We start from the raw sequence: 23,690 nt of genomic DNA, 5'->3' as shown, positions 1-23,690 counted from the left end.
TATTTCGTTGTACGTGTACCTATTAGCTTGTAGATCCAATATAAAATAGAAATAAACTTCATCAAACTTAGTCAAAGAACCACTAGATTACCACCGATGGCGACAGAGTAGAACGACTTGAGAATAAAAATAAAGATCGAGGCTCAGATCATTGACTATGTAGGTGCCCAAGGACTTTCTCTACACACCATAAGCCTTGGAGATGAACATCACATCGGGGAAACGTACCGCTACACTGAAGAAACCCAACGGCTGGAAACTTTACACCCCGATCCCCTTTTCACACCCATCAATGGAATCCTGAAACGGGAATCGGGAGCGGAGAACATCCATATCTCTCTTCAAGTACCGGCATGCATTAATAATAAGTCCTCTCAAGTTCCCAATCCAGTCCAGTCCAAGACTCCAAAGTCCAAGTTTCAAGGATCGTGCGCAGCCTTGTGGATCTCGACTTCCCGGAACCAGGTGTTCAGTCCCTCGTACTCGCATCAGGTAACCTTACTTGCCGCGAGCCTTATCTCCCCGAGCTCCCAGACCTCCAAGTACGGAGCAACGGTTTCGGCACCGAGGACTGATAATCGTTCATAATTGGAATTGATTTTATTGGATTTCCTTTGCTCGTTAGATTGGGTATACGTACTGCAGCCGTGGATAGCCCGGCATTTATCTTTAATAATAAATTAAGAGGAAATAATCACGAGCTCTCATCGTGGACGGAAAAACTAGTACACTAGAAATATATCACATCTCCAAACTCCTTATTACTTCAGATTTTCAGCGTTTTATGTGTGAATTATACAGAAACATTAGAAATTTTTATAAATTATGATCCACCTCTGATCCATCAGTTATTAATATGTTTTTGATTTGTTATTCAATTTCAAAATAACAGTTTGGTTTTACAAGATTTTCGATTTTAGCGAATCTGGTGTGCTTAATGTTTCCGTCCACGGTGAGCCTACCCTACCAAGCCGGCGAGGAGAGTGCACAGTACAGTACGCGTTTCGATTCCACTAGTGGTATTCACTCGTGTCACAAACACCCCTGATATCAAAACATACCTAGGTAGATACTCGTGCGTGCTGTCAGAAAAGACCTATGCAGCTTTGTTTCTGAGAAACATTGGCTAGTCATCTTACAGTTTATCATCTAGCCCCGGGGTTTGCATACTTTCTGGGAGCACAAGTAACAATTCCACAACAGACTTGTTTATCGTATTCCTATTTCTATCGATTCAGGAGTCCACTCCGTAAGCAGATATCTACGGACCGAGTAATTATATTAAACTTTATTAAACTTGTCCATCACCCATGCCCGGGGAAGCATCAAAAACGCTTTTGTCACTATGAATAACGAGAGTAACAATAATCAATAAGTTCGACTCCCCTGCTTCTTTAGCAACTCATATCTTGGTAATATCCCTATACTACCCGGGGTCATCGACATGCCCTCTCCCATTTCCTGATAAAACGCATCAGCTCCATTTGCACACTTACCAACCACCATCTAAGAAATATATGCCCAGCAAATTAACACTACTATTTCAGTTACATAGCACCAAGCAAACGCCATTTATGCCCGTGTCCGTGTCCGTGCCTGTTTTCAAACCTATATCCGTAAATAAGAAATTCCCCATTCCACCATGCACGATATCTCCAGAGCTGCTCACTGCACAAAGTTCCCCATCCACCTACTCCTCATCCTGCACCAATTCCTTAATCTCCCCACCCGCATCTCCACCTCCCAATCCCCCGCCATTTGCCGCCCCTCCGACGGCGAACTGTAAATCCCTCTTTTTACCCTTCCCACTATCCCCTCCATCTCTAATCCAGAAATCAACTTCGTCAACAATATCATAAAGAATGTCTTCTACTATTTGCTCATCGTATCGATCGCTCGCTGCTCTAATCTTGGGTAGAGAGGGTTCATCATTCACCATATCCACATCATCTTCTGCGCTCGAACCTGGTGGAGGATACCACCATTGAGGACCGAAATTAACTTCTGCTGCACCGCCGCGGAAGACTGACACGGCGGGGAAATAACCGAGCATCCCATCATCAAGACCTTCTCTGGCCCCAACTTGAGGTTGTGGTTTCGAGGCGTGTGGGAGGAAGGATAAGAGATCCGTAAATGGTGTTCCGATCAGCTTTCCATTTTTGTATACTTTAATAGATGAGTGTGGAAGAGTGCGGAGAGCTGGTACAGGATGAGTTGGCCCAGGATCTTGACTTGCAGCTGCGACACCCCCAGTCGATGATATGACTGGTGATGGGTTCATGAGTTCTTCTAGCTCTTTGCATGTGGAATATTCGATTTGTTCAAAGTAGAGGTGAGTTTTGAATCGAATAGGTACTCGATCTCGTATCATATCTGCTCGTTCCATTCCACCATCATCTTCATCAGTGAGGTCGACTGCCGGGTTATAATTCCCTTCGACGACTTTCCGATGTAATTTTTCCGAAGGTAGATTGATCTCTAGCCCAATAACATCTCCTTCATAAATAGATTCTCCTGCAGGGAAAAAGTCCTTGGGTCGAGACATCCATACTTTTTGTCCAGCTACATCCCGGATACCATAACTATAAGCATCGAATCCAACTGGCGCATCTTGAGCTGCTTCTCTTCTTGCGAAACCCATACGAACATGTCCATGCGACTCTTGCGCTGGCTCTCCTACTTTAGGCCTTGGCACACCACTTGTGATTTTACATTCCCAATACCAACGACCTTCCCTTATCCCCACATTAGCCTTCGCCATTCTGAAGCCCTTATCTGTTGTAATATGTCTCGCCGATTCATCCATCATCATATGGGGAGCTGAATCTTCAAAACTTAATCGAGCACCAAAAGGTTCCGTTTCGGTTTGTCGATAGTAAAGAATGGAAGGAAAAGCTGGGTCTGCTATGCCACGGGTATATCGAAAGTTCTTCTTGTTATATACGCTACACATATATATAAGCTTATATCTCTATACAATATGTGCCGTAAAACTTACTGATCAGTGGTCTCATGGAATTGAATTTCAGTACCATCTGGGGCGGTTTTGGTATGCGAAGGAACGAGAGTCGGTCCACGAGGAGCTTCGAAATCTGGTAATTTCGGTGGAGGTATCTTGTATCGTAGAGGGGTAACGCAATTAATTATGGCTTTCTTCCTATTTGAAGAGCTTGATCTTGGATCTGGAGTAGCTCTTGCACTTCCTTCTGGCGCAAGCGATCCTGCCTTCGATTCTCTCTTCTTCAACGATTCCTTTTTAGCCCTTGATGCTCGTTCGCGAATGCCACCAGGTGTCTCATCTCCAGTCTTTTGAACTTTGAATTCTGGATTAAGAGGTGATGATACTGCAGGTTGATGATCATCTTCTAAGGCGCGCTTTTGCGCAAATGCTGATACTGGTGGAAGGATTGGTGTATTTGCTGAAGATATAGAGCCTCTTCGTGGCGATTGTCCGTCGACTGACATTTTTTTATTTTACGATCAAGACCTGTGGTATGGCAAGACAAATAAAAATGAAATATGTCTAAATAGGTAGAAATGAATTGCTGAGTTTGTGAATCTAGAAATCTTGAAGCTACGCGGAACGGATCTGATTATGCTTGGACCATCAACGCTAAATTTTGTACCCCACACCAAAGGCTAAACCCCTGATCCCCTCGAAAGGCCAAGTCAAAAAGGTACAAAAAAGGTACAATTCAAAGCAGGCATGCATGTGATGGACGATATAATACCTAGATCACCAACCAAAATAACTCCCAATTATCTATCAGGCATAGCATTCTGTCGGAATCTCAACGGCCTGAGGAATGGTTTGATGCTACGTTCGACTGTCAAATTTGAGATTTGTATGTTGAAGAATATTATACGGCACTATAGTTATGTAAAATGCTTCATATGAGGTACTCAAAACGTCAATTGGTTGCCAACTCTTAAGTGCTTTGAGACTTATAAGCCGACCATTAACATTAAGTAGACTGCTTTCGCTGTTGCTATTCAGCGAGCTATTGCTATTCAGCAAGCTATTGCTTGCCGCTACCACTGAATATGAAAGTTGATATCCTCGATTGAAATCCACTCTCACTTCTTGGGTAAGTTGTAACGTTCTCACAACGTCACTGTACCATTATTTCTCGCCAATAGTAGGCTTCTTCGAGAAATAATCTTCATAAGCCCCGTATTAGATAACATAAAGTGTAAACCCCTCGCAATATCCGCGCATCAAAGTCTCATAACCCGGTATCAGACAACATAGCCCCAAGTCCTCAAGCATGAACAGACGCAGCTGAGAATCGCAATATCCGGAAATGATTCAGATTTTGTGGATCTCATTCCTCTTCGTCATGGCCATCGTCATCACCATCTTCATCCACTTCCTCATCCCAAAACCCCTCCTCGTCTTCGCTAAATGGATCCGGGACATATTTGAGTGGCCTGGCATTCTTTAGGATTCTGGTAGACTTTCTTGTTGAAGCGGAAGGTAAGTGAGCAACGACCTTTAGATGTGGTTAGAAAGATGCCCAGGAGAATACACTGACAGGATCAGGGACTTACCAGAGGTGGTGCTACTGGCGTTGTAAGCTTATCATTCAAGAATTTCTCGAAAGCTTTGAACTCTACGTCGGTCAAACCACTAGCATCGGTGAAAGTCCAGTGCTTCGTAACAATGACCTTTTTAAGGTCATGCAGACTAACGAGTTTATCGAAACCATTGCTTCTACTGAACTTTTGAACGACGGCAGGAACGGTGGGGTCGTTCTGATACATATGCTGTGGCTTACGATTGTACCATGTGCGGCGACCATCTACACAAGATCCCCACAATACAAGATGCAGAGTATCGATATGTTCGCAAGAGGCAAGCATTCCGAGAATGAGCATATCCTTAGATTGACCAGAACCACTACCAGACCATTCGTATTTGAAATTACGGGCATTCTGGATTAAAATATCCTTAACCTCTCTGAGGCGCTTTATGCTGCAGGCATTGAGGTCGAAAGTGTTCTTCCACAAGAACTGCATGCACTCTGCATTGATAGAGCGACAGGAGGCAAGAAGGCCAAGGGCAACACCTGGTAATTTGAAACTGTTGCAGGAGGCATAGCCGGGGCGTAAACCAGTTTCTGAAATTAGTGCATACTCGTAAATTTTGTATCGCAGCTCTATAGGGAGCTTCTTGAATCGGAAGACCTTTCCACCTGTAGTGAAAACGTTAACTCTGCCCGAGTGCATTGATTGTCTTCGAACGCGAAGTCAAATACATACTCGCGGTAAAGATAGCTCTATCCAGCTTTAATGAAACATCTTTTATCGACTTCTGGCTCGCTTTGAAAACCTCGACGCTTTCCGGAGAGGAAGCCATTCTTGCCTCATTTTCTTCTGAGCAGATGTCTTCGAATGCAGCATCATTGAGATTCACAGCTTCATATTTGCCATTGCCAAGTCTGCGCATCATCCACAACCCATCTTCGATATCGTTACTTTCCAAAATCACAGTCTTATAAATTCGATCAACCGGATTCGTTACAATAGACTTGGCCGCCTCTGGCTCAGGAGTGATCTTCTTGGCAATGGTGGTATTCTTCTTTTTGGTTGATGTTTTTGATTTCGGCTTTGTAACTCTGTTTGCAGCCTTTCTTACAGGGCGAGATGATGGCTTCATGTTGAACTAGTTCTTGTAAGTAGCATTAGCAAAAATTCACATGACCCTAGCAGGTAAATTTGGAAAATAAAATCCTGCAAAGCAATAACTAGAGTTTTGGCACAAAGATGATTTTAAAGACCTGAATAGGGCAAAGGATTTGGAGGAAGACAATAATACTTACAAGTTTTCCAGACACCTAGGTTTCGAGAAGGTAGTTTTAAAAGAGGTAGATGTTGTTAGATGATGAGTTTTCAGGTAAGTTTTATAAAAGAAAAGGGCTCTATGGTAAAATTAAATAAATTTAGAAGAAGGGTGACGCGAAATGAGTAAAGTCTAACCTGCCTAAAAATTTAGCGCGCTGTAGTGAATCTGCTAAGCTAGACGGAAGAAAGCGTGATTGGGAGTCGGTTGCATCTATCCTTCGAACAGTACCTAATAAGTAATACGTACTACTAGGTAGGTAGTAGGTAGGTAGTAGGTAGGTAGTAGGTAGGCAGTACAAGAGAAGGAAGGAGCGTACCTAGTCAATTCACCTGGGTAGATTGATCTGTCTCTTCCCATAAAGCTCACTTGTCCAAAAGGCTGAGAAATATACGGATGTCTATTCCTTTATATAACTTGAATTGGTCGTTTTAGTCATCAATCCAAAACGAGGAAGGAGGGAAGAGGAAAGAAGAGGAGGGAAGAGGAAAGAAGAGGCGGGAAGGGCTCCAATTGCCTTTTTTATATTCAATCTCTGTTAAAGTTGAATAAAAAGATAACCAATTCTGTTCCAAAAGTGGTAGTTGATAAAGACAACGTTGAGCGTCTCTCACCACACTCCGCTCATCCCTATTCTCACTTCATCAACCCTCCTCTGAGATTCACTCTTCTCCAAAGACTAAAATTGTTGACCAAATCTATCAATATAAAATCGACCAATTCGGAGGTTTCACTAATAGGTTCGGTACGAGAGAGGTAGAGCCTCGTCGGACGTCGTAAAATGGCAGGAGCGGACACTGGAGGCGAAAGAGCGGGGAGGTATAACTACATGTGAGAGAGAGGGAGTTGGAATATTCTTTTTGGGGAGCCTTAAATCAGCGTTTAGTTGATATACTTATGAGTTTACTCCTTCACAGATACCTCAGCTCAAGTTATCTAGTACATCAAAGGTGAACAGAAACAAAGGAATATTCATTTCATTACTACAAACATGAATATATGAGCTTTGATGAAAATATGGGTATACTTTTGGTTTGTAAATTTATCATCATTCTCTTCTCTTCTCCCAGATGCATTACCACATACTCCGATTTCGCAGTTCTTTTAATACACAAGACCACTATTTCTATATCAGTACAAGGCACTTATATCATAATTCATGGAAAGCAGAAACTTACACTTGATGAATAGCAGTTGGTCCTTCTTCGTTGAAATCCACTCGTGACAAGAACCCCTTGGATAGACCCTGATCTACAACAAAAATGACCTTGGCAGCTACCTGAGATCCTAAGAACACGGCCTCTTCATAAGTCTTCCACTCTGGGAAGTATCCTGGGGGAGTGGCGAGTTTAATGCTAGTGGGTGACTGAGAGTGTGATGAATGCTGAGCATTTGCACCGCTGTTGAACGAAGATATGTTGGGGTTGAGCGCAGGATTGGACGCGGTAGTCGCTGCGAGGAGTAAGGGATTCACTGCGTTGGCTGAGGGTACTGGGTGTGGTGTCGAGGAGAAGGAAGCATTTGGTGTCATGGAACCTGTGCCGGATGGCGTTGGTAGATTAGAAGGGAGTTCACTCATAAACATGGTTGCAGAGCTTGGCGAGATAAGGTATCGACTATTGAGGATTGCAATGAGCGCATCTTTGAAGCCTCTGACCTTTGATCCTGATCCACAGATAATCAAAGAATCCCAAGCATCTTGACGTTTGGAAATGTCGTCGACGGAGAGGATGGTTCTGTAAACAGTATCGGCAATAGCGTCCATGTAACTCTCACTGGCTGCTTGGAATCTCTCTAAGCCGATGTCAATATCTCTTCTCATGCGGTCCGGATGCTCATCTTCCCAAGCCTTCTGTCTGCGTGCTGTCTTTGCTTGCTCACGGGCTACAGTTTCATCTACCGCAACAGCGGCGTCGGTACCTGACGTAGGCTCAACGGGAGCATCGGTGGATGTGCCGTTTGGAGATGGTACACCCTCATGATTCGCTGCGGTCACTGGCTCGGGTGTCTTTTGGCGTTTTGCATCCGGCTCAGGAAGTGATGATTCGTAGTGGAACGTGGCGCGAGGTCTCTTCGAATTTGGTAATCTCACTGGCTTAGCTGCTGCCGCCTCCGCTGCTTCTTTGTCCTTCTGAGCCTTCTTAGAAGCTTTTCCAGCTTTCTCCTTTTCGATCTTTGCGAGATATTCTTGAGTTTTCCCACTTGCCACAATACTGGCAACGTCTAAAACACCATCATCTTCTGTAACATCGACACCATTGATGGTATCTTCTTCTCCCACCTCGGTATTTAGTCCTGGTCCACGAGGTGCTTCTGCAACCTTAACATTCGGTCCAGATGATGGGGCGCCAGTGGAAGCTGCAGCGGCAGGGTTGCTTATGACTTCTACGTTCTCCTCACCGCCCGGTAGAGGAGTCCCCAGAGGTAATATTTCGCATATTGCACTCTTCTTCAACTGTTCTGCCATATCCCTTGTAAAGTCCTTCGACTTGAGTAACTCTTGCAAGCGTAATGTCATTGCCTCTCCACCCGACTGTGGTATGTTTCCTCTGCCAGATATTTGGAAGTCCGTAACGGCAGTAATGTCAACCTTTTCAAACCCTACATCAATGACTGTTGAGTTTGCGATTCCAAATGCATATGAAGTTGCCAATGCGCTGTCCATAATACAAAGCGCCGGAGTTCTGAACTTTTCAAATATGAATTGAGTGAGGTCTTCATGATTCTTGGCTGTCCAGGCAGGTTGCGCGATTAACATTACAGGTGTGTGAAGAGTTGGCGATAATTGATTGTGAACGTGATGTAAAAAAGCGCAAAAGGCTGGAAGATTCTCGATTCGACCCTCTACATTGTATCAGTATGTGTAAGGCCTGCAAGCAAACAGATAAACAAACCTTTCAATGGCCAAATAGCGCCTTCATCATCCTCAGGGACTTCCTCTAATTCTTCTTCCTCATCTACCTTATCTTCTTTGATTCCACCCATCTCGGTATCGCCATTTGTTGTAGCTGAGGGATCTTTCCTTTTTGGTCGAATTTTGTATGGTTCGTAGGTTTTTCCATCAGGAGCGAGAAACATACGAGTGGGAAATCTTCGTTGTGGTGGTGTAAAGGATTCAGGAAGACCTAGTTGAGCAAGAGTTGTTTGTGAGCCAGGCGCAATGATGAGAATGTGCTCATCCTTGAATGGTGGCATTTTTGCGAATTATTGTTGATTAGTTCGGATTATATGTGGTAGTAATTCCCGTTGGGTTATTGGTGTGATAAATAATCGTAGTGACTTAGCAGCTGGACTTGACAAAAAATTGAATGCAGCTCAAAGTTCACTTTGTTGATCTAGAATTGAGGTTGTTCAGATGGAGACGCGACAAGTTCAATTTAGTGGGTCCGAGCTTCTTACAAGGCTGTTGGTAAGGTAAGGTTATCTAGGTAATCACATGAACTTTGGCGCTAGTTTACTCATAGATTACAAAATCAATGCCAGTCTCATCTCATCAACACATCACAAAGGGAGCCATAACCTAGACTATACCTACCGTACTCAATGTACCATCTATACCATCTCAAGTTACTTCATGGAAGCGGCACAAGATATTCACTAATACTGTCGTGTACATATCTGTATCTCCATGTCTCAACTACCGACCTAGGTTACTTAATAGGCTGGAAGATTCATCCACTGCAGGCGTTTGTACCGTTCGTGTCGTATACATCGCACCTATTCTCACTACTTTACACACTTTTAGTCTCTTTCCCCTCGCCTCTTCTCGCTTCACGCCTCACAGCATATGCGGAATTGGTGGATCAGGATTCTGCTAAATGTAGCATTCTTATAGGTCCGCTCGGTAAGACCTAGACTAGATTCGGCCAAGACACATTTCTTCGGAAATCTCAACAGGGGAAATTCACGAGCATGACAATCACCTGTATTCGTATGTGTTCAAGATAGTCTTGTTGCACGTCTAAATTTTGGCCCTTCTCCGAGCTGTCTGAAGTTTCAGAGGAGAAAGGAGAGGTCCGGAAATTCCATGACACTACGTACTTTTGATCATTTAGGGTGAGACGTGGCAAGATTTTGAGCACGAGCTGATCAATCATAAACCTCTCTTTAATATTGTTGCACGTCTGAATTCAGGAAGATTTCCGCGCATTTCACAGACGAGTGCTGAGGAAGTGTGAGCTTAGGACTATATCTGGATTTGTTGCATATCTAGATTATGAACAATCTCCGGGCAGTACGCAGACCTTGGCTGGAGAAGTTTCCGGTGACAAATTCGTAGTTATGTTGCACGTCTAGATTTTGAACCATCTCCGGGACAGGCCACATATCAGAGGTGTGAAGTCAAACAAACTAGGTAGAATGCATGGAATTGCATGGAATTGCATGCAAGGGTGTTAAAGTATAGTCGTCCGACCCAGACTTGTGATATTTATTTACCTTACGCGGAAGTCAGCCAGAACGAATCGGTCTAATCACTTATTGCACTTCTGATAGCTTCCAGTATTAGATATCGTGTTGTCTCTCTTTCTTGACCTCTTCATCTCTCATTCCACAACGCTGTTAAAGATTCACAGTCGTTGACACCAGCTGGCTGGTTGTACTCCCGTGGCCATCACCTTTGTTTTACTCGCCAGTCATTCTTCTCTTACCCAACGCATTAAATTGCATTTATATAAGCGCTAGTTATAAATCTACCATAGGTTTCATCTCATACATTTCCAAACCACTTTCAGAAATAATACTATATGTCCTGTTGATAGAATCTACTTTCCTCAATCTCAATATTGCTCACGTATACTTATGGGTTCTCACATTCAGTACGTTCTGGAAGATCTTCAATAATAATTCTTGCCCCGAAGTGAAAGGTTAAGATAAACTCTTTGAGTTTAGGAGTTCAAGCTATTGCTGAACAACATCCGCCATGGAGAGAGAGCAGAGATTCAAGCCCGACAGAAACCCCCATAACCTACGTAAGTTTATCAACCTCCTCCTTGTAATCCTCCAAAACCCTCTTCCTACTAATAGTCCCCTTCGCCGTCCTAGCCAACGGCTTTCGTGGATCCACAAATAAAATGCGCTTCTTTTCAACAAAGGCATTCGTTCTGTAGTACGAATTTGTCTTTTCAACAACCGGCCAAAGTTCTTTTATCAAATCATCCTTCTGTTCAGTAGATAACACTTTAGAAGCAGGTTCGATAAGGAGAGCAATACACGTGATATAGTTCTCTAAGCCGATCTTCTGGACAGGGAGTACAACAGCTTCTTTGATACCCGTACAGTCAAGGACCGCATGTTCCATGATTGATGGATTTGCGATTTGGCCATTGGAAAGAGGAATCATATCATCTGATCTCATTTTATAGATCCAGAGATCTGGTTTACTGGGATGAGGAGAATATAGATCCTTTGTTCTAAATTCCTGAAGCGTAGGAAAGAGTTTAAAAACTGGTTGTTCATCCTCAGGTTTTGGATTCCTCACGATATACGCCTCATGCAGATTTTCTCCTTCAGGATGAAGTCGAAACTGTAATCCAGCAGCTGGATGCGCGTGAAAATATCTCCAATCTTTCGGTTCCCGGTCTCCGATTTCTCGAATCAGGGGGTAGCTTACGGATTCCGTGGATCCGTGAGATGTATATAGATCTAGCTTGGTAGAAACGATATCTCCCAATGCTTGTGCGACATCTCCACCCCCATAACACATTAATCCGACGTGACTTGCGAAGAAATCGAGCAGCTCTGAGTCTTTAGCACAATCGGCTACTAGTGGGGGTCCACCAAGAATACCCACGACATCGTTCGTGTGTTTGAGTCCTTCCACTGCAAGAGCCGCGGTGGGAATTGTGGCCGCGGGCGGAAAAATGTAGGTTGTCTGATTTGCTATTGCTGCAATCATAATGCAGATAGCTGAAGTCTAGAATATTATGAGGTAAGTCAATAAGATGATGGTCATAACGTATGATTGTAGGTTGCAAGGAAGGAAGAAACGCACATGAAAAGGGGCAGTAAGCGAAAACACCCTCCCGCCTTCACTCTTTCTATCCAAAGACTCAAATCCCTCTGGAGGCTCTAATTGCAACGCTCGTACATAAGCAGCCGCATAATCATGAGTATAGATTACTGGTTTTGGGAGTCCAGTAGTCCCAGATGTATGAAGCGCAACTAATGGTTCCCCTTTAGCCTCTTCAAATATTTTTCCATAGGGAAAATATTCATAAGCGGTATCGAGCAGCTCCTCGATAGAAGGGATTGTGAGAACACGTAAATAATCGTGAAGCTTCACAACGGGGGCCACAGTTGGAGGTTGGGGAGAGGTGGTTAAGAGCACTTTGCAAGACATGGTAGTGAAGAGATGAGTGGTTGCTGAGGCGGTGAGAAGGGGTGATGTGAGGAGAAGCTATATTTCATCAGTCAGCCTTCAGATTTTGACAACTCCAGCTACCCTCATTGTTTTTGTCTTCTTCTTTTTCCGTGTGATTCCTCACTATGAGCAACTACAGCCTTTTCAACGCCCATAAAAATAGATGAAACCTACTTTATATTCCGCCTTCACAGCCCCCAAAATAAAAACCACATATCGAAAATCATTCCATCCCATATAACACAATGTCTGAAAATCTTTTCCAGGACCCAACTTCTCGGTAAGAAATTTAGCAGCTCCGTTTACCGCATTTGCTAACTGAGCATAAGTAATTTTGCGATAGCCTTGTGAGTAATTGATCAAGGATATCTACGAGTAGGTGAGTGAATGTCTATTTGGTACAAGAGGGCAAGAAACCAAAGCTGCAAGAAAAGAGAGTTTATGAGCACGAGACGTCCGTAAAAAATGGACATCTGTCAAGGCGCCAGGGAATCAGAAATTACAAGTATGACTTACGGGATATTCCCCAAACAACGCATCAGGGCATACACGCGCCCTTTCATCTAGCATGTCAATAAGAAGTCGACGTTTATCATATCTCCAATATCCTGCTTTAGGACTCGGGAGATTCTCCTCGGAGCTGGTTGGTGCCATGGTTTGAAGGTATAGAAATGGTAGGTTGCAAGATTTAATTTGTAGAATGGTGGAGAGATAGACAGATAATAATTTATCTTATTACTGACAAGCCCAGACAAAAGAAGAAGTGGACGAGAAAACTTTCATTCTTGACTTTCTATCTGGGAGATAATCGAGGATATAAGTACGCCAAAATACCAACATCAGCCCAACATGACGATATCCACAGATAACATAAACCAACAACTGCGTACGTATTCAGAAACCAGTTTGAGAACTAAAGCAGTAATGCAAGGTAGCCGCATGTAAATTGCAGATTAGATTGACGGCTTTGAAAGCAGATGTGAAAAGTAAGTACTTGGAGCTGTGAAAAATTATCCATTGGTAGATAACTGAGAATTCTGAAAAGGTTTGAAGCGAATATTTCTAGAAATTCAAAAATTATTTGGATACATAGAGATGCTAGCCAAAAGGTGTCGGAAGTGGAAATTCCTGAATCATTGGGCAAATGAAATATCCGTCAATAGATCTACAACTTTATCCTATGTTTCTTTCCCTTTCTCTACCTTGATCATATAACCTGCAGTAACCCAGAACCAACATCTCAATCCACCACAACTCAATCCACCACCGCACCACTCTTCTCTCCCACGCTCTCATTCAACCAAAGCCGCTCTCCCCTCCAGTCCTCCGCTCCCCTCCTCTCCTCTCTCAATTCCCACCGTCCAACCCACATCACCACAACCGCAACCACAAAAATCAGAATCTGCACCACCCGCCCCGCTCTCGCATCCCTACACATCCCATCCGAATACACATCCGAATACCTCACAACCTGACACGTCCAAGCTTCGAAATCGAATCTTCCTTCATGATAGTGTCCACGATGACTGCGTTCCGGATTGTATGTTGCGGATCGGATGTATGAGGTGTGGAGATATGTTACTACGATGAAGGATAATAGCGTATTGAACAGCAGAGCCAATCTAAGGATTGAAACAGGAGAGAATTGGTAAGTCTATGGATGATCAGTACTCGTTCTGCAAAAAATATAGATCATTGCGGATCTTACTCGTTTATTCTTGGTCCAGTATCCCGTGGTAAAAGCCAGACAATCTGTAGATGTAACGAGAGAGATAATGCTAGATACTAGCGCCAACTTGGAACTGGATGCGTCGAGGTGCTCTGGAAGAACATAGATGCTGAAATCTTTGTAGTCGAAATGGATGGTTTCAGTTACAGCTAATGAGCCCCAGGAATTAGAGATCAAGACCGAAGTATGGAGGGTAACTGCAAGAATAGAGAGAAGCAAAAGAATGAAGGTTGACGCCGTGAACACAAGCTGTGAATTTGAATAGAGAATTGTCATTGTTTAGCAAGGGTGGAATGGTCGAGCAATGTCATACAGGTAAGACGTAGAGAAAATGGAACAGAATTTTAGGACTTGCTGATCAATGCTGTGTCCCTACTTGTGATGTCAAATTTTTGTAAAGAACTTATCCAAAGTGTCCAGGCGCATGTGAATCCCCAGATGGTTTTCATTTTAATGCGAGAGGAATGGTCATTCAGGAACATGGCTGTGGCTACGGAGTAGTGAATTTCAATGGCAATCAATAAATTTTATATCAATATCGGGGTGAGCCAGTCTACGTGTACCTGTCTAGTCACAGTCATATGTCTGTACGCTTTCATCGTTCAGCGTCAAAGTTTACTTTGATCTATTCAGCCATCTATTTACATGTGTGAAATCTGCATTTCTTCGAATATCATCGCATGGATAAGTGGAATCCTTCAATCTTAATACAGCTCTTCTCCAGTGAATCTTCTCGAATCCTAGAGTTCTGCAATCGCAAAGATAAATGCATTGATCAGTCAAGAGGTACCAGATATACATGTATATGAGACACCCAGACTCAGTTATCACTTCCCACACTCCGGGGGAGAGAGGGGGGACAGATTAGCAAGTTTCGATGACTAGAAACCAAAACACTGTTCATATAAGTAGAGCACAGAAGAAAACCTGATATGAAATAATCCCTAATGCGGAAATACATCATCAGCTGGCACAAGTGAAGTAGAGTACATAGGTATTTTCGTAAAATCGGAAGAATAGATAATTGAAGTTTCTGGCCTGATTATTTGGGTTTCGGTATTTCTGAAGGCCACAAAGGGAATATATTGTTCGAAAGAGAGCTTTCCGTCCACAGGTTGAATGTATATTCTCGCTATCGAGGAGTATCTTGTGGCGTGAACAAGGAAGAACTTTAGCAGATCCCCTCATACACGATAGCAATATCAAGGTATCTGATAGACGCAAATGGATATCTGAGCCAAACCCGAAACATATTGTTGACAACTTGAAATATAGCGCAAGGCCCATACATGAATTTCTCGATTGGAGGTCTTCTCCCGGAAAGAGTGCACTTCTATCAGCACTGCTTTCTCGATCAGTCTCCATGCCCTTACCTATTTACTGTTACAAGCTATGTCAAAGAAGTTATCAAAGTTCAATCTAGAGGTGCGAGGTAGTAATGCTACAGCCTGAAAGCACGAGTAAGAATAAAAATTCATGTAGAACAAAGCATTATTTTATTAACTGTCCTGTTTTATGATTTTGCTTAAAATTGAAAATTGAAACCCCATATTTTATGCATCCATACCAGGCAGGAAATCCTTGTTCCAATGCAAGGCCATTCCCGCCCCCAAGGCAACTCCGGCCTAAGTATAGGCATACAAATTTAACATAATAGGCAGAGAGCCCTTGTGCAAAGCAAGGCCGTCCCTGCCCATATATGTCATCGGATAGAGGACAAATAGAAGCAGATTGCTAGAGACTTTTGAAATGTCAATAACATGAAAGTGTAGGATAGATATCGAAATCAAAACCTATCACGACTTGTGAAGATGATTTAATTCCATCCGTTATCACCGGAAGTTGGAGCTCCCCAAGCATCATCAGCTGCAGCAGCTTCAGTAGTTTCAGCGGCACCCCAACCACCACCAGTAGCAGCATCTTCTGTTCCCCAGGCACCACCTTCAGCACCACCTTCAGCATTCTCGCCACCTTCCTCTTCATCATCTGAATCATCATCAAAATTGAGAGTTGCGACATCACCGGTTTGGCCGTCCATGGTAAAGCCTTCAGGAAGATAAGCCTCAAGGAAGTCAGGAACTGCTTGGCGAGTTTCCAACAATGTCTTGACCAAAGCTTCAGCAATATCTTCATTACGATCATTATAGAACGAGCTTGCAAGACCCATGTTGCCAATGCGACCGGTACGACCTGATCATTCAACAGTTAGCCAGCTGCAAGATTAAGTTGAAGTAAAAATGTGCTTACCAATTCGATGAGTATACTCTTCAATACCGCCATGATCATTGGATGGCAAATCGAAGTTGATGACATGCATCACATTATGTACGTCAAGACTGGAGTCTGTATTAGCCGATAAACTTGGAGGACGTGCACATCATTGCATGGGAAATGAGGAACGGTGTTTTAAACATACCCACGGGCAGAAACGCCAGTAGCGATCAAGATAGGCATCTTTCCATTGCGGAAAGCACGGATAGAGTCTTCACGCTCACGTTGAGTACGATCGCTGTGAATGGATGTACAAGGAAGATCGTTGTTGAACAAGAAATCATCGATTTCGTCAGCAGCACGCTTTGTGTTGACGAAGACGATGGTACGAGCAGGTGGGGTTGATAGAATCAAGTCGTAGAGAGCTTGACGCTTGTTGGAAGCATCGACATAGATGATGTCTTGCTTGATATTAGTGTGAGAACTACCAGCACGACCAACACGAATGCGAACATGGTCATGAGACAGATGTTCCTTGGCAATGGCACGAGCCATCTTTGGAAAAGTGGCAGAGAACATCATATAGTTGATATTGCCCTCTTCTTGGTCTATCTCAAAATTAGTAATATTCATGTGAAACCGGAAAGATCGAAGTACTTACCACCACCGCTCATAATTTGCTTCAACTCCTCGTCCCAGCTGGAGTCCAACATCTCATCTGCCTCATCAATAACCATGTACTTAAGGCGCTTGAGAGTGAGAGCATGAGGACGGCGGATCATATCGCAAAGACGACCAGGGGTACCAATGAGAAGGTCACAGCCCTTGGCTAGTTGACCAAGTTGCTCTACAAGAGGACCGCCACCATAAACGACGCAAGGTCGAAGCATACTGCGGTAGCAGAAGCGACGAGCCTCATCAAAGATCTGAGTTGCTAGCTCACGACTGGGACAGACAACGACGACCAATGGCTCAGCTCTGACATAGTTGTCACGATCTGGCATATAGGTGGCTGGGTTTGGACGAGGGGCAGCAAGCTTCTTGGCCTTACCCATCAATTTTGACAAGATTGGAATCAAGAAAGCCGCAGTCTTGCCGGAGCCTGTGAACATGGAAAGTCAGTAAATAGCTCAATGCTTTGGAGAATGATAATTAATCACCAGTTTGAGCGCAAGCAACTACATCATGATCTTTCTTGACTGCTGGAAGGCAGTACTGTTGGATCGGGGTTGGAACATGATAACCGGCCACTAAAATCGCAGAGAGTCAATATTAACTATCACGAGAAGGTTTCTGGGGGAACTTACATTTGATGTTTTCCAACATGACTGGGTGAAGACCTGCATCCTCAAATCTGCGGATGGGATCAATCTTGACAGTCCCCTCTTGTGTGACCTTAAGGGTGGTAATGCTAGAAAACAATGTTAGCACGATATCATATAATAAGGAATGAAGATGAATACCTCTCAAAGTTGAGACCCTGGCGAACATGGTTGTTTTTATTGCCGAACAATTGATCCTCCAGATCCGGGAATCTAGGACCAACATCACCATATTCTTCGTTCCACTCATAGACAGCACCACTTGAGGCCCATTCTCCAGGACCAAGACCGCCAACAGCAAGTGTCTCTGGCTCTGCATCTTCAACTGCATCAGCTACTGGCTCAGCATCACCCTCGGCACCATCTGCAACGGCAGCACGGGCTTCTGCTTGTTCCTTGGTGGACTTGTTGTAAGTTTCGTAGTCATATTTCTTGACAGCAACCCAGCCAGCTTCTTGAGGCTTCTTGCGCTCTACCGCGACAATATCAGGTGTTTCTGCTGTGACGGGCAAGGCAGCAGCCATATCTCCAGTTTCAAAGGCAGACATGTTGACTTGAAGTGATCTGCAATGAAACAACAAGTTAGTTGAGCCCAAGAAGTATAAAGTAGGGGAGAGCATAGATCTGACGTGTCTTTGACGTACCGTAAAGAATCAAGAAAGTGAATGATCGTGTGTAGTCTGTGAGATCAGTTAATCGTAGATCGATGAAGATGCAATAATACCACAATAACAATTGAGGAGCTGTAAGGACGAAAAAGGTAAAGATAAAGAAAGGCAAGAAAAAGGAAGAAGAGTAAGGTGGGGATAGTTGAAGGTAATAAATAATCTTGTCCGATACCAAATGCGACCTGATAAAGCGAAATGGAAGAGGGGTAGTAGACATGCGCATATGGCCGCGCAGCGCAATGCCAACGATAGTAGCGGGGAAGTAAAAAGGTGAAGTGAAAAGGTGAAGTGAATGTCATGTACATGCCAGATGCACAAACTGATAAATAGATCGAAGAACTTACTTGATTGATGAAGTGAATGCGACAAACTTGAACCCAAGGGCAGCCTCGCAAAGAGAATGGAAGAAGGGAGAAATGGAATCCTTGACGCTATTATGAAAAGTTAGAGACGCCTCGACATATACCAAAGTAGGTGGAAGATGAAAAGAAGGGGAGTTTGTTTTGATGGCAGCGTTAAGTGAACAGAAGGATGGAGAACAAACCAAAACAAGTGGATTTGACTTACAATCAAGAATCGAGAAGACTTGGTGTTTGATTGAAAGTATCGGATACTTCAACCAAAGTGATAGAGAAGATATGAGAAGAGAAAAGAATCAATCAAGATCGAAGAGATCGATCAGAATTGATGGAGGTTATTTCGAAGGTGGTTGTAAAAAAGAAGAATAGGAAGAGGAACAGAATTGGCAGGAGTAAATAGAAAACTTTATAGAAAATGGAGAGATTGGAGAAACGAAGAAAATGAAGCTAGTGTCCCGCCCTCTTTGAAATTATGATTGGCGGAATGGAGGAATTCGAGCTTTGTTGGGCGGCGAGATTGTGGAGAAATCGTTCTTGCCAAAAACAACAATGTGAGGGGAGGGTATATTTGACTAGAACTAGCAATTATCCATAGATATAGTAATTTACTATAACCTCAAAATTGATAAGGTATCATTCTCTCTCCACTGTGGTTTTTTATGATCTGGTAACTCAATAATCCAAGTAACACTGCCTGTCTCCATGATATTCCTGTTCGGAAGGTGAAGCTCGCACCTGCCTCTTTGACTGAAGATTTAGAAAAATAGAAGTGCATCAACATTGAAAATTCCTCGCCTTCCCATCAATATCAGCAGTAATGAAGATCGTGTTCAGCTACTCTCTGGATGTTATCCATACTACATTCAAAACGCCTGTATAGCTCCCGCTTGTTGTGCTATATCAATGGTTAGGTATGTGCCATAAAATGAAGGTAGGTCAAGGAAGTTGAAGTCAACGAACCCCCATCGATACAAATGAATATTGGCTGACGCTTTCCGTGCCTTTTTGGACATCAAGACAAGCCCTTTGGGACCACAACCTACAAATGGAAGATTTGCCAGCTATACATGACCTGCAGAGCCGAATTTTCGGCTTTACCGCAGGTACTCTTACACTTCAATCGAAACGTTGCACATAGTAGTCCAAGACCTTCGACACATACGAAAAGCTTTAGAGGCTCGCATGTTGGATCCAAGACACAAGAAGAACGAATTCTATTGTACAAAGTTTGGTCCTTATTTAGGAGATCCTCGCTCGCGGCGCACAGAGTATGATCTCACCTACAATGATTCGCTGCACAATACCAGAGTCAATTCATCGAAGACGTTTTTGCAGACTCACGAGTTTGTGACCTCCTCTAGTCGCAACCATCTGTTCGTGCTTTGTACGGCATAGTGGGAATCTACAGCTGAGAAGAATCCTATTCGCCTTCAACATCTAATTTACTATGGCTCTTACGCTAGCTCCCTTGGCATACTTAAGTTACGGGTCCAAGAAGCTCCCCCTCTATGCACGAAATGGTTCTGTAGGAGAGATATTGTGCTAATATATATATATATATATAGAAAAGAAACACCTATGTTGTCATTGTAGACGAGAATATCCAGACCTCTACGCCTACCTGTGATTCCAAGCTTGCCTGCCATCTAAATCATTCACGAACCCGAAAAAAAGTTGTCTCCGCTTGTCGAGCGAGTCGGATAAGAGAGGCGAGTCACCTTGGCCATGATCTATACAATTACACCAGCAAAGGCCTCCGGTCCACCAAAAGGGAAGAGCGCAAATGTTTCGGCGCAGAGATCTTCATCGGGGGCTACCAACTAGCAAACACACCTCGCAGCTCGGTCTCTTTCGGTAGAGATGACATAGGAGATTGAGATGCTAGACAGGTGTAGAGAATATTGATACAACAGGTAGTGGAAGACTTTATGTATATTTGCATGTATTTTCACATAGGTAGGTGTATTATATTTCAGAAAACCCCGTCTACATGGGCACAGAGAAACTACTGAATCCTAACACTACTCCATTCCTCCATTCTCCCCTCTTTTTCGAAAGAGAATCTAATTATTCTAGCTGGGAGGAGATGAGCAAATAAGGTTGAATGTACTGCCTTTCGCTTGAGCGATTGATGTCCAGAGAACGTATAGCATATTTTAGAGTTATTCTTTATGAACCAGCTACAATGAAAGTGTATGTATGCAGCAGGATTAAGGTAGAGGGAAGCAATAGTAGATTAGATTAGCAAAGCAGCAGCTTCACAATCACATCATGATATCAATCCCATTACTACATAGTAGAGTCGAGTACCCATAGATAGTTCTCTATCTCAACAAATAGGCCCAATTCACTTGTCCCTTTGACAGCTACACAATTTTTTCTCCCAAAGAAAGCTGGTAGGTGTCCATGGATATCCATACAAATTTCAAATGAAGTTTAGATCCTGAGAGTGAATTTGGACTCGGATTGTAACAGTGAATACTTGAGGCTGAGCAGTTGATTTTCTTCCCCTCTTTTTCCTTGTTTTTCAATCTGCACTTTCACAAACCTTTTCTCTGTGCTTCATCAATCCGTCATAGCAAAAACCTTTTTTGAAATCTCCAAGACATAAAACATCAAGATGACAACCACTGGTAAGCAAACCATATCTACTCCTTGTGTAGTATCAATACCTTGTATTTCCGAGGAAATATTGGGATTTCTCTGCACCTCAATTTTTGAGGGGGTATATGCATATTGATCGCAGATTTATTTCGGTCTTCGTCGCTAACGTCAAGATAGGTTCAACCATCATGAATTTCGCTGACACTATTCCAATTCCCGGACGCAACAGCCTCCTCTGGCCAAGAGCTTCTGCCTTGAGCTTGCTGGGACAGTACGAGATGACTAGATATGACCATAAAAAAAGCCGTAAGCCATGTATTTCTCACACATGATACTTACATTCAGACAAGACAAGACATGACACGATGTGCCATCCTTCCTTGCTCATGTTGTATGGAGGACTGCTAGACTAACTAAAATCCTTAACAGTATTTGAACACATTCAACGCTACCGCGGATCGCAGGAATGGAACCAGGTCGATGCATCTGGGTACACCCCCCTTATAAATACTCGCAGATACACGACTCGTACGAGTCTTCAAGGTGCTGCGCAAGGTTGCCGAATGGCAATGGTTGAGTTGATCTGCATTCATAATGCGCGTGCTGTGGCGCAGAACAGAGCCGTTCAAGCCCAACAACAGATTGAGGTGTGTACACTCGCTTCATAAATTGAGGTTTATGGTTGAGGAGAAATATAGCAACTTTGCTAATGATTTTACTAGAAAGAGGAAGAGGAAGAATGGGCGAGAGCCATTGTCGCTATCAAGGCGAAGCAGGAAAGAGATGCTGTAAGTTCAGAGAATCATGTATACACTATACGATCTACAACTAACATTCTCTAGGATGAGTATTCTCAATCGCAAGCAGCAAATAGAATGAGGTTGTGGGAGAGAAGATAAACCGCATTGCGGTGCGTTATCCAGGTCATCCATCCACATGAGGGAATCGACCAAGGAAATAACGAAATGGGGAATACTTAGATATGGAAGGAGAAACGTCGTTACAAGCGAAGAGAACACTTCTTCTTTGTACGTCAGCAATAACATGAACTCTCCTTCAATAATCGTTCAATTTCTTCGTTCCTCGGTGATGAGGTGAGCCAGTACCTACATGTACCTAGTACTGTTAGGCAAGCACTTGGTAGAACTATTCATATCCCTACTCCATAGGTACCAGTATCTACTGTACCCTCTCCGAAATATCAACACATGATGACACTTCGGTGAGTTTTATAACCTTCCTAGTGCTATTTCCACAGTACGGAGGAACTCTTTACATTTCTGATTCAGAAAACACTGCAGATGCTGTCAGTTCAGCATCCCAATCGCAGCATCCCATTTTCCAAAACCACATATCACTTGATATCTTGCCATCGTTAGAGCTCGCGCGCGTCGTCTGCTCTCAACAAAACTTGAGTCCATGCCAGTAATGACAGGTTCTAAAATCAGTGGCGGCGCCGCTGGATCCTGAGCGTAGTAGTATCTCTCGCTATGGATTCTCGATGTGCTTCTACCAAAAACCAAAATTTCCATGGTTGACATCATATCAGGTGGGGAGAAGGGGGGGGGGTGCCCGTCGAACTTAAGCATATCGATAACTGGAAACGGCATCAGTGTGCTGATGCCAAAGCCAGTCAGTCCATGTAAGTGTGTCGTCCTCCATAGTACCTGCTCGCGACATATGAAGCCTGATATTTGCTCTCCTCTTCGTAAGAAGTTTATATGTGAAGTTTGCGACTTCGTGAATATGACATGATCACTATATCCACATTTCCTTCGAATCCTCTTCCTTCATATTCGAATAGCGAGGCATATACCAATCCGAGAATCTTCGAATGGGGAATTTCATATCGCGCCGTGACATTGAGAGAGACTGAAAACTTTAGTGAGTCAATACCAGACCACTGCAATGCAAGATGGCTCGTTATCCTGATCGATTTTGCGCCCATGAAAAAGCTTGACGCTCTAAATACTAAGCTATCAATCATACCTACCTGCAAAATATAAGTGGTAAGTACGAATACATGCAACAAACAAAACAAATAATACCACAAACACTTATCCATTTGATTTCGATTTCTTTCTTTACAGAAAAGGTCTTTCAGTCAAATCACTAGTTGTTGTATCAAGCCTGCAACTCTACAAATCAAAGTGGGAAACAAAGTCTAACTTTCAGATTTCGGCCCGAAGTTGTTCCGATGGCTTGGTGAAAGTTGATTTATGGGGTGAATTCGACTTCAATTGTTCATATATTGAATGAGAGATGATGATTCTTGTATATTTATATCCCTCTTCATCTTTGAAATCAGACATCTTTCTTTAAGGGCGTGTTTATGGATCTCTGACTTGATATTTTCTTTCACTTTTTTGTCTTTCAATTTCCATAATACTGCTATACTTGGATTAATACTTAATAATAGGAGATCCTGTAGACTTGGCTAGTATTATAAGATATATACACCTGTCAAATATTCCTTGAAATCCAGATACAATTCTGGCCTGAGTTGCACGCATCGTCTTAAAGTTGATTTCACCAGATTTCTTCTGCATCTCGGATTTCTCCCTAATCACCGCCTATCAAGAAACAAGTATCTA

General features: G+C 43.2%; 7 protein-coding genes across 7 annotated transcripts; 1 reads left to right on the top strand and 6 right to left on the bottom strand.

Annotated features, from left to right (window-relative positions):
• Positions 1-1,690: 1,690 nt before the first annotated feature.
• On the bottom strand, positions 1,691-3,522 carry EAE98_010963 (uncharacterized protein; the record flags this gene model as incomplete). The annotated part of the gene is made up of 2 exons (XM_038958585.1): positions 2,999-3,522; positions 1,691-2,945 (listed from the first exon to the last, which is right to left on the bottom strand). Exons 1-2 carry the CDS (start codon positions 3,463-3,465, stop codon positions 1,691-1,693), a joined length of 1,722 nt encoding a protein of 573 aa, XP_038805099.1. The 5' UTR covers positions 3,466-3,522.
• Positions 3,523-3,889: 367 nt separating this feature from the next.
• Positions 3,890-6,462, bottom strand: EAE98_010962 (uncharacterized protein). The gene is made up of 5 exons (XM_038958584.1): positions 6,162-6,462; positions 5,823-5,979; positions 5,263-5,671; positions 4,552-5,195; positions 3,890-4,493 (listed from the first exon to the last, which is right to left on the bottom strand). The coding sequence occupies exons 3-5, from the start codon at positions 5,657-5,659 to the stop codon at positions 4,326-4,328; spliced, it is 1,209 nt and encodes a 402-aa protein (XP_038805098.1). The 5' UTR covers positions 5,660-5,671; positions 5,823-5,979; positions 6,162-6,462; the 3' UTR covers positions 3,890-4,325.
• Positions 6,463-6,946: 484 nt separating this feature from the next.
• Positions 6,947-9,037, bottom strand: EAE98_010961 (uncharacterized protein; the record flags this gene model as incomplete). Its single annotated transcript, XM_038958583.1, has 3 exons — positions 6,947-6,962; positions 7,021-8,686; positions 8,737-9,037. 3 exons carry the CDS (start codon positions 9,035-9,037, stop codon positions 6,947-6,949), a joined length of 1,983 nt encoding a protein of 660 aa, XP_038805097.1.
• Positions 9,038-10,808: 1,771 nt separating this feature from the next.
• EAE98_010960 (uncharacterized protein) lies at positions 10,809-12,857 on the bottom strand (the record flags this gene model as incomplete). Its single annotated transcript, XM_038958582.1, has 4 exons — positions 10,809-11,756; positions 11,835-12,239; positions 12,378-12,572; positions 12,720-12,857. The coding sequence occupies 4 exons, from the start codon at positions 12,855-12,857 to the stop codon at positions 10,809-10,811; spliced, it is 1,686 nt and encodes a 561-aa protein (XP_038805096.1).
• Positions 12,858-13,458: 601 nt separating this feature from the next.
• On the bottom strand, positions 13,459-14,208 carry EAE98_010959 (uncharacterized protein; the record flags this gene model as incomplete). The annotated part of the gene is made up of 2 exons (XM_038958581.1): positions 13,459-13,857; positions 13,912-14,208. 2 exons carry the CDS (start codon positions 14,206-14,208, stop codon positions 13,459-13,461), a joined length of 696 nt encoding a protein of 231 aa, XP_038805095.1.
• A 1,540-nt stretch (positions 14,209-15,748) lies between these two features.
• Positions 15,749-18,013, bottom strand: EAE98_010958 (uncharacterized protein; the record flags this gene model as incomplete). Its single annotated transcript, XM_038958580.1, has 7 exons — positions 15,749-16,122; positions 16,180-16,268; positions 16,349-16,751; positions 16,805-17,245; positions 17,304-17,393; positions 17,451-17,554; positions 17,607-18,013. The coding sequence occupies 7 exons, from the start codon at positions 18,011-18,013 to the stop codon at positions 15,749-15,751; spliced, it is 1,908 nt and encodes a 635-aa protein (XP_038805094.1).
• A 3,099-nt stretch (positions 18,014-21,112) lies between these two features.
• On the top strand, positions 21,113-21,995 carry EAE98_010957 (uncharacterized protein; the record flags this gene model as incomplete). The annotated part of the gene is made up of 5 exons (XM_038958579.1): positions 21,113-21,125; positions 21,274-21,402; positions 21,526-21,743; positions 21,819-21,884; positions 21,939-21,995. 5 exons carry the CDS (start codon positions 21,113-21,115, stop codon positions 21,993-21,995), a joined length of 483 nt encoding a protein of 160 aa, XP_038805093.1.
• Positions 21,996-23,690: the final 1,695 nt, after the last annotated feature.

This window comes from Botrytis deweyae (assembly GCF_014898535.1).
Source record: "Botrytis deweyae strain B1 chromosome Unknown BDEW_042, whole genome shotgun sequence".
Classification (NCBI taxonomy): domain Eukaryota; kingdom Fungi; phylum Ascomycota; class Leotiomycetes; order Helotiales; family Sclerotiniaceae; genus Botrytis; species Botrytis deweyae.
This window is presented reverse-complemented; position numbering and strand designations above follow the sequence as displayed.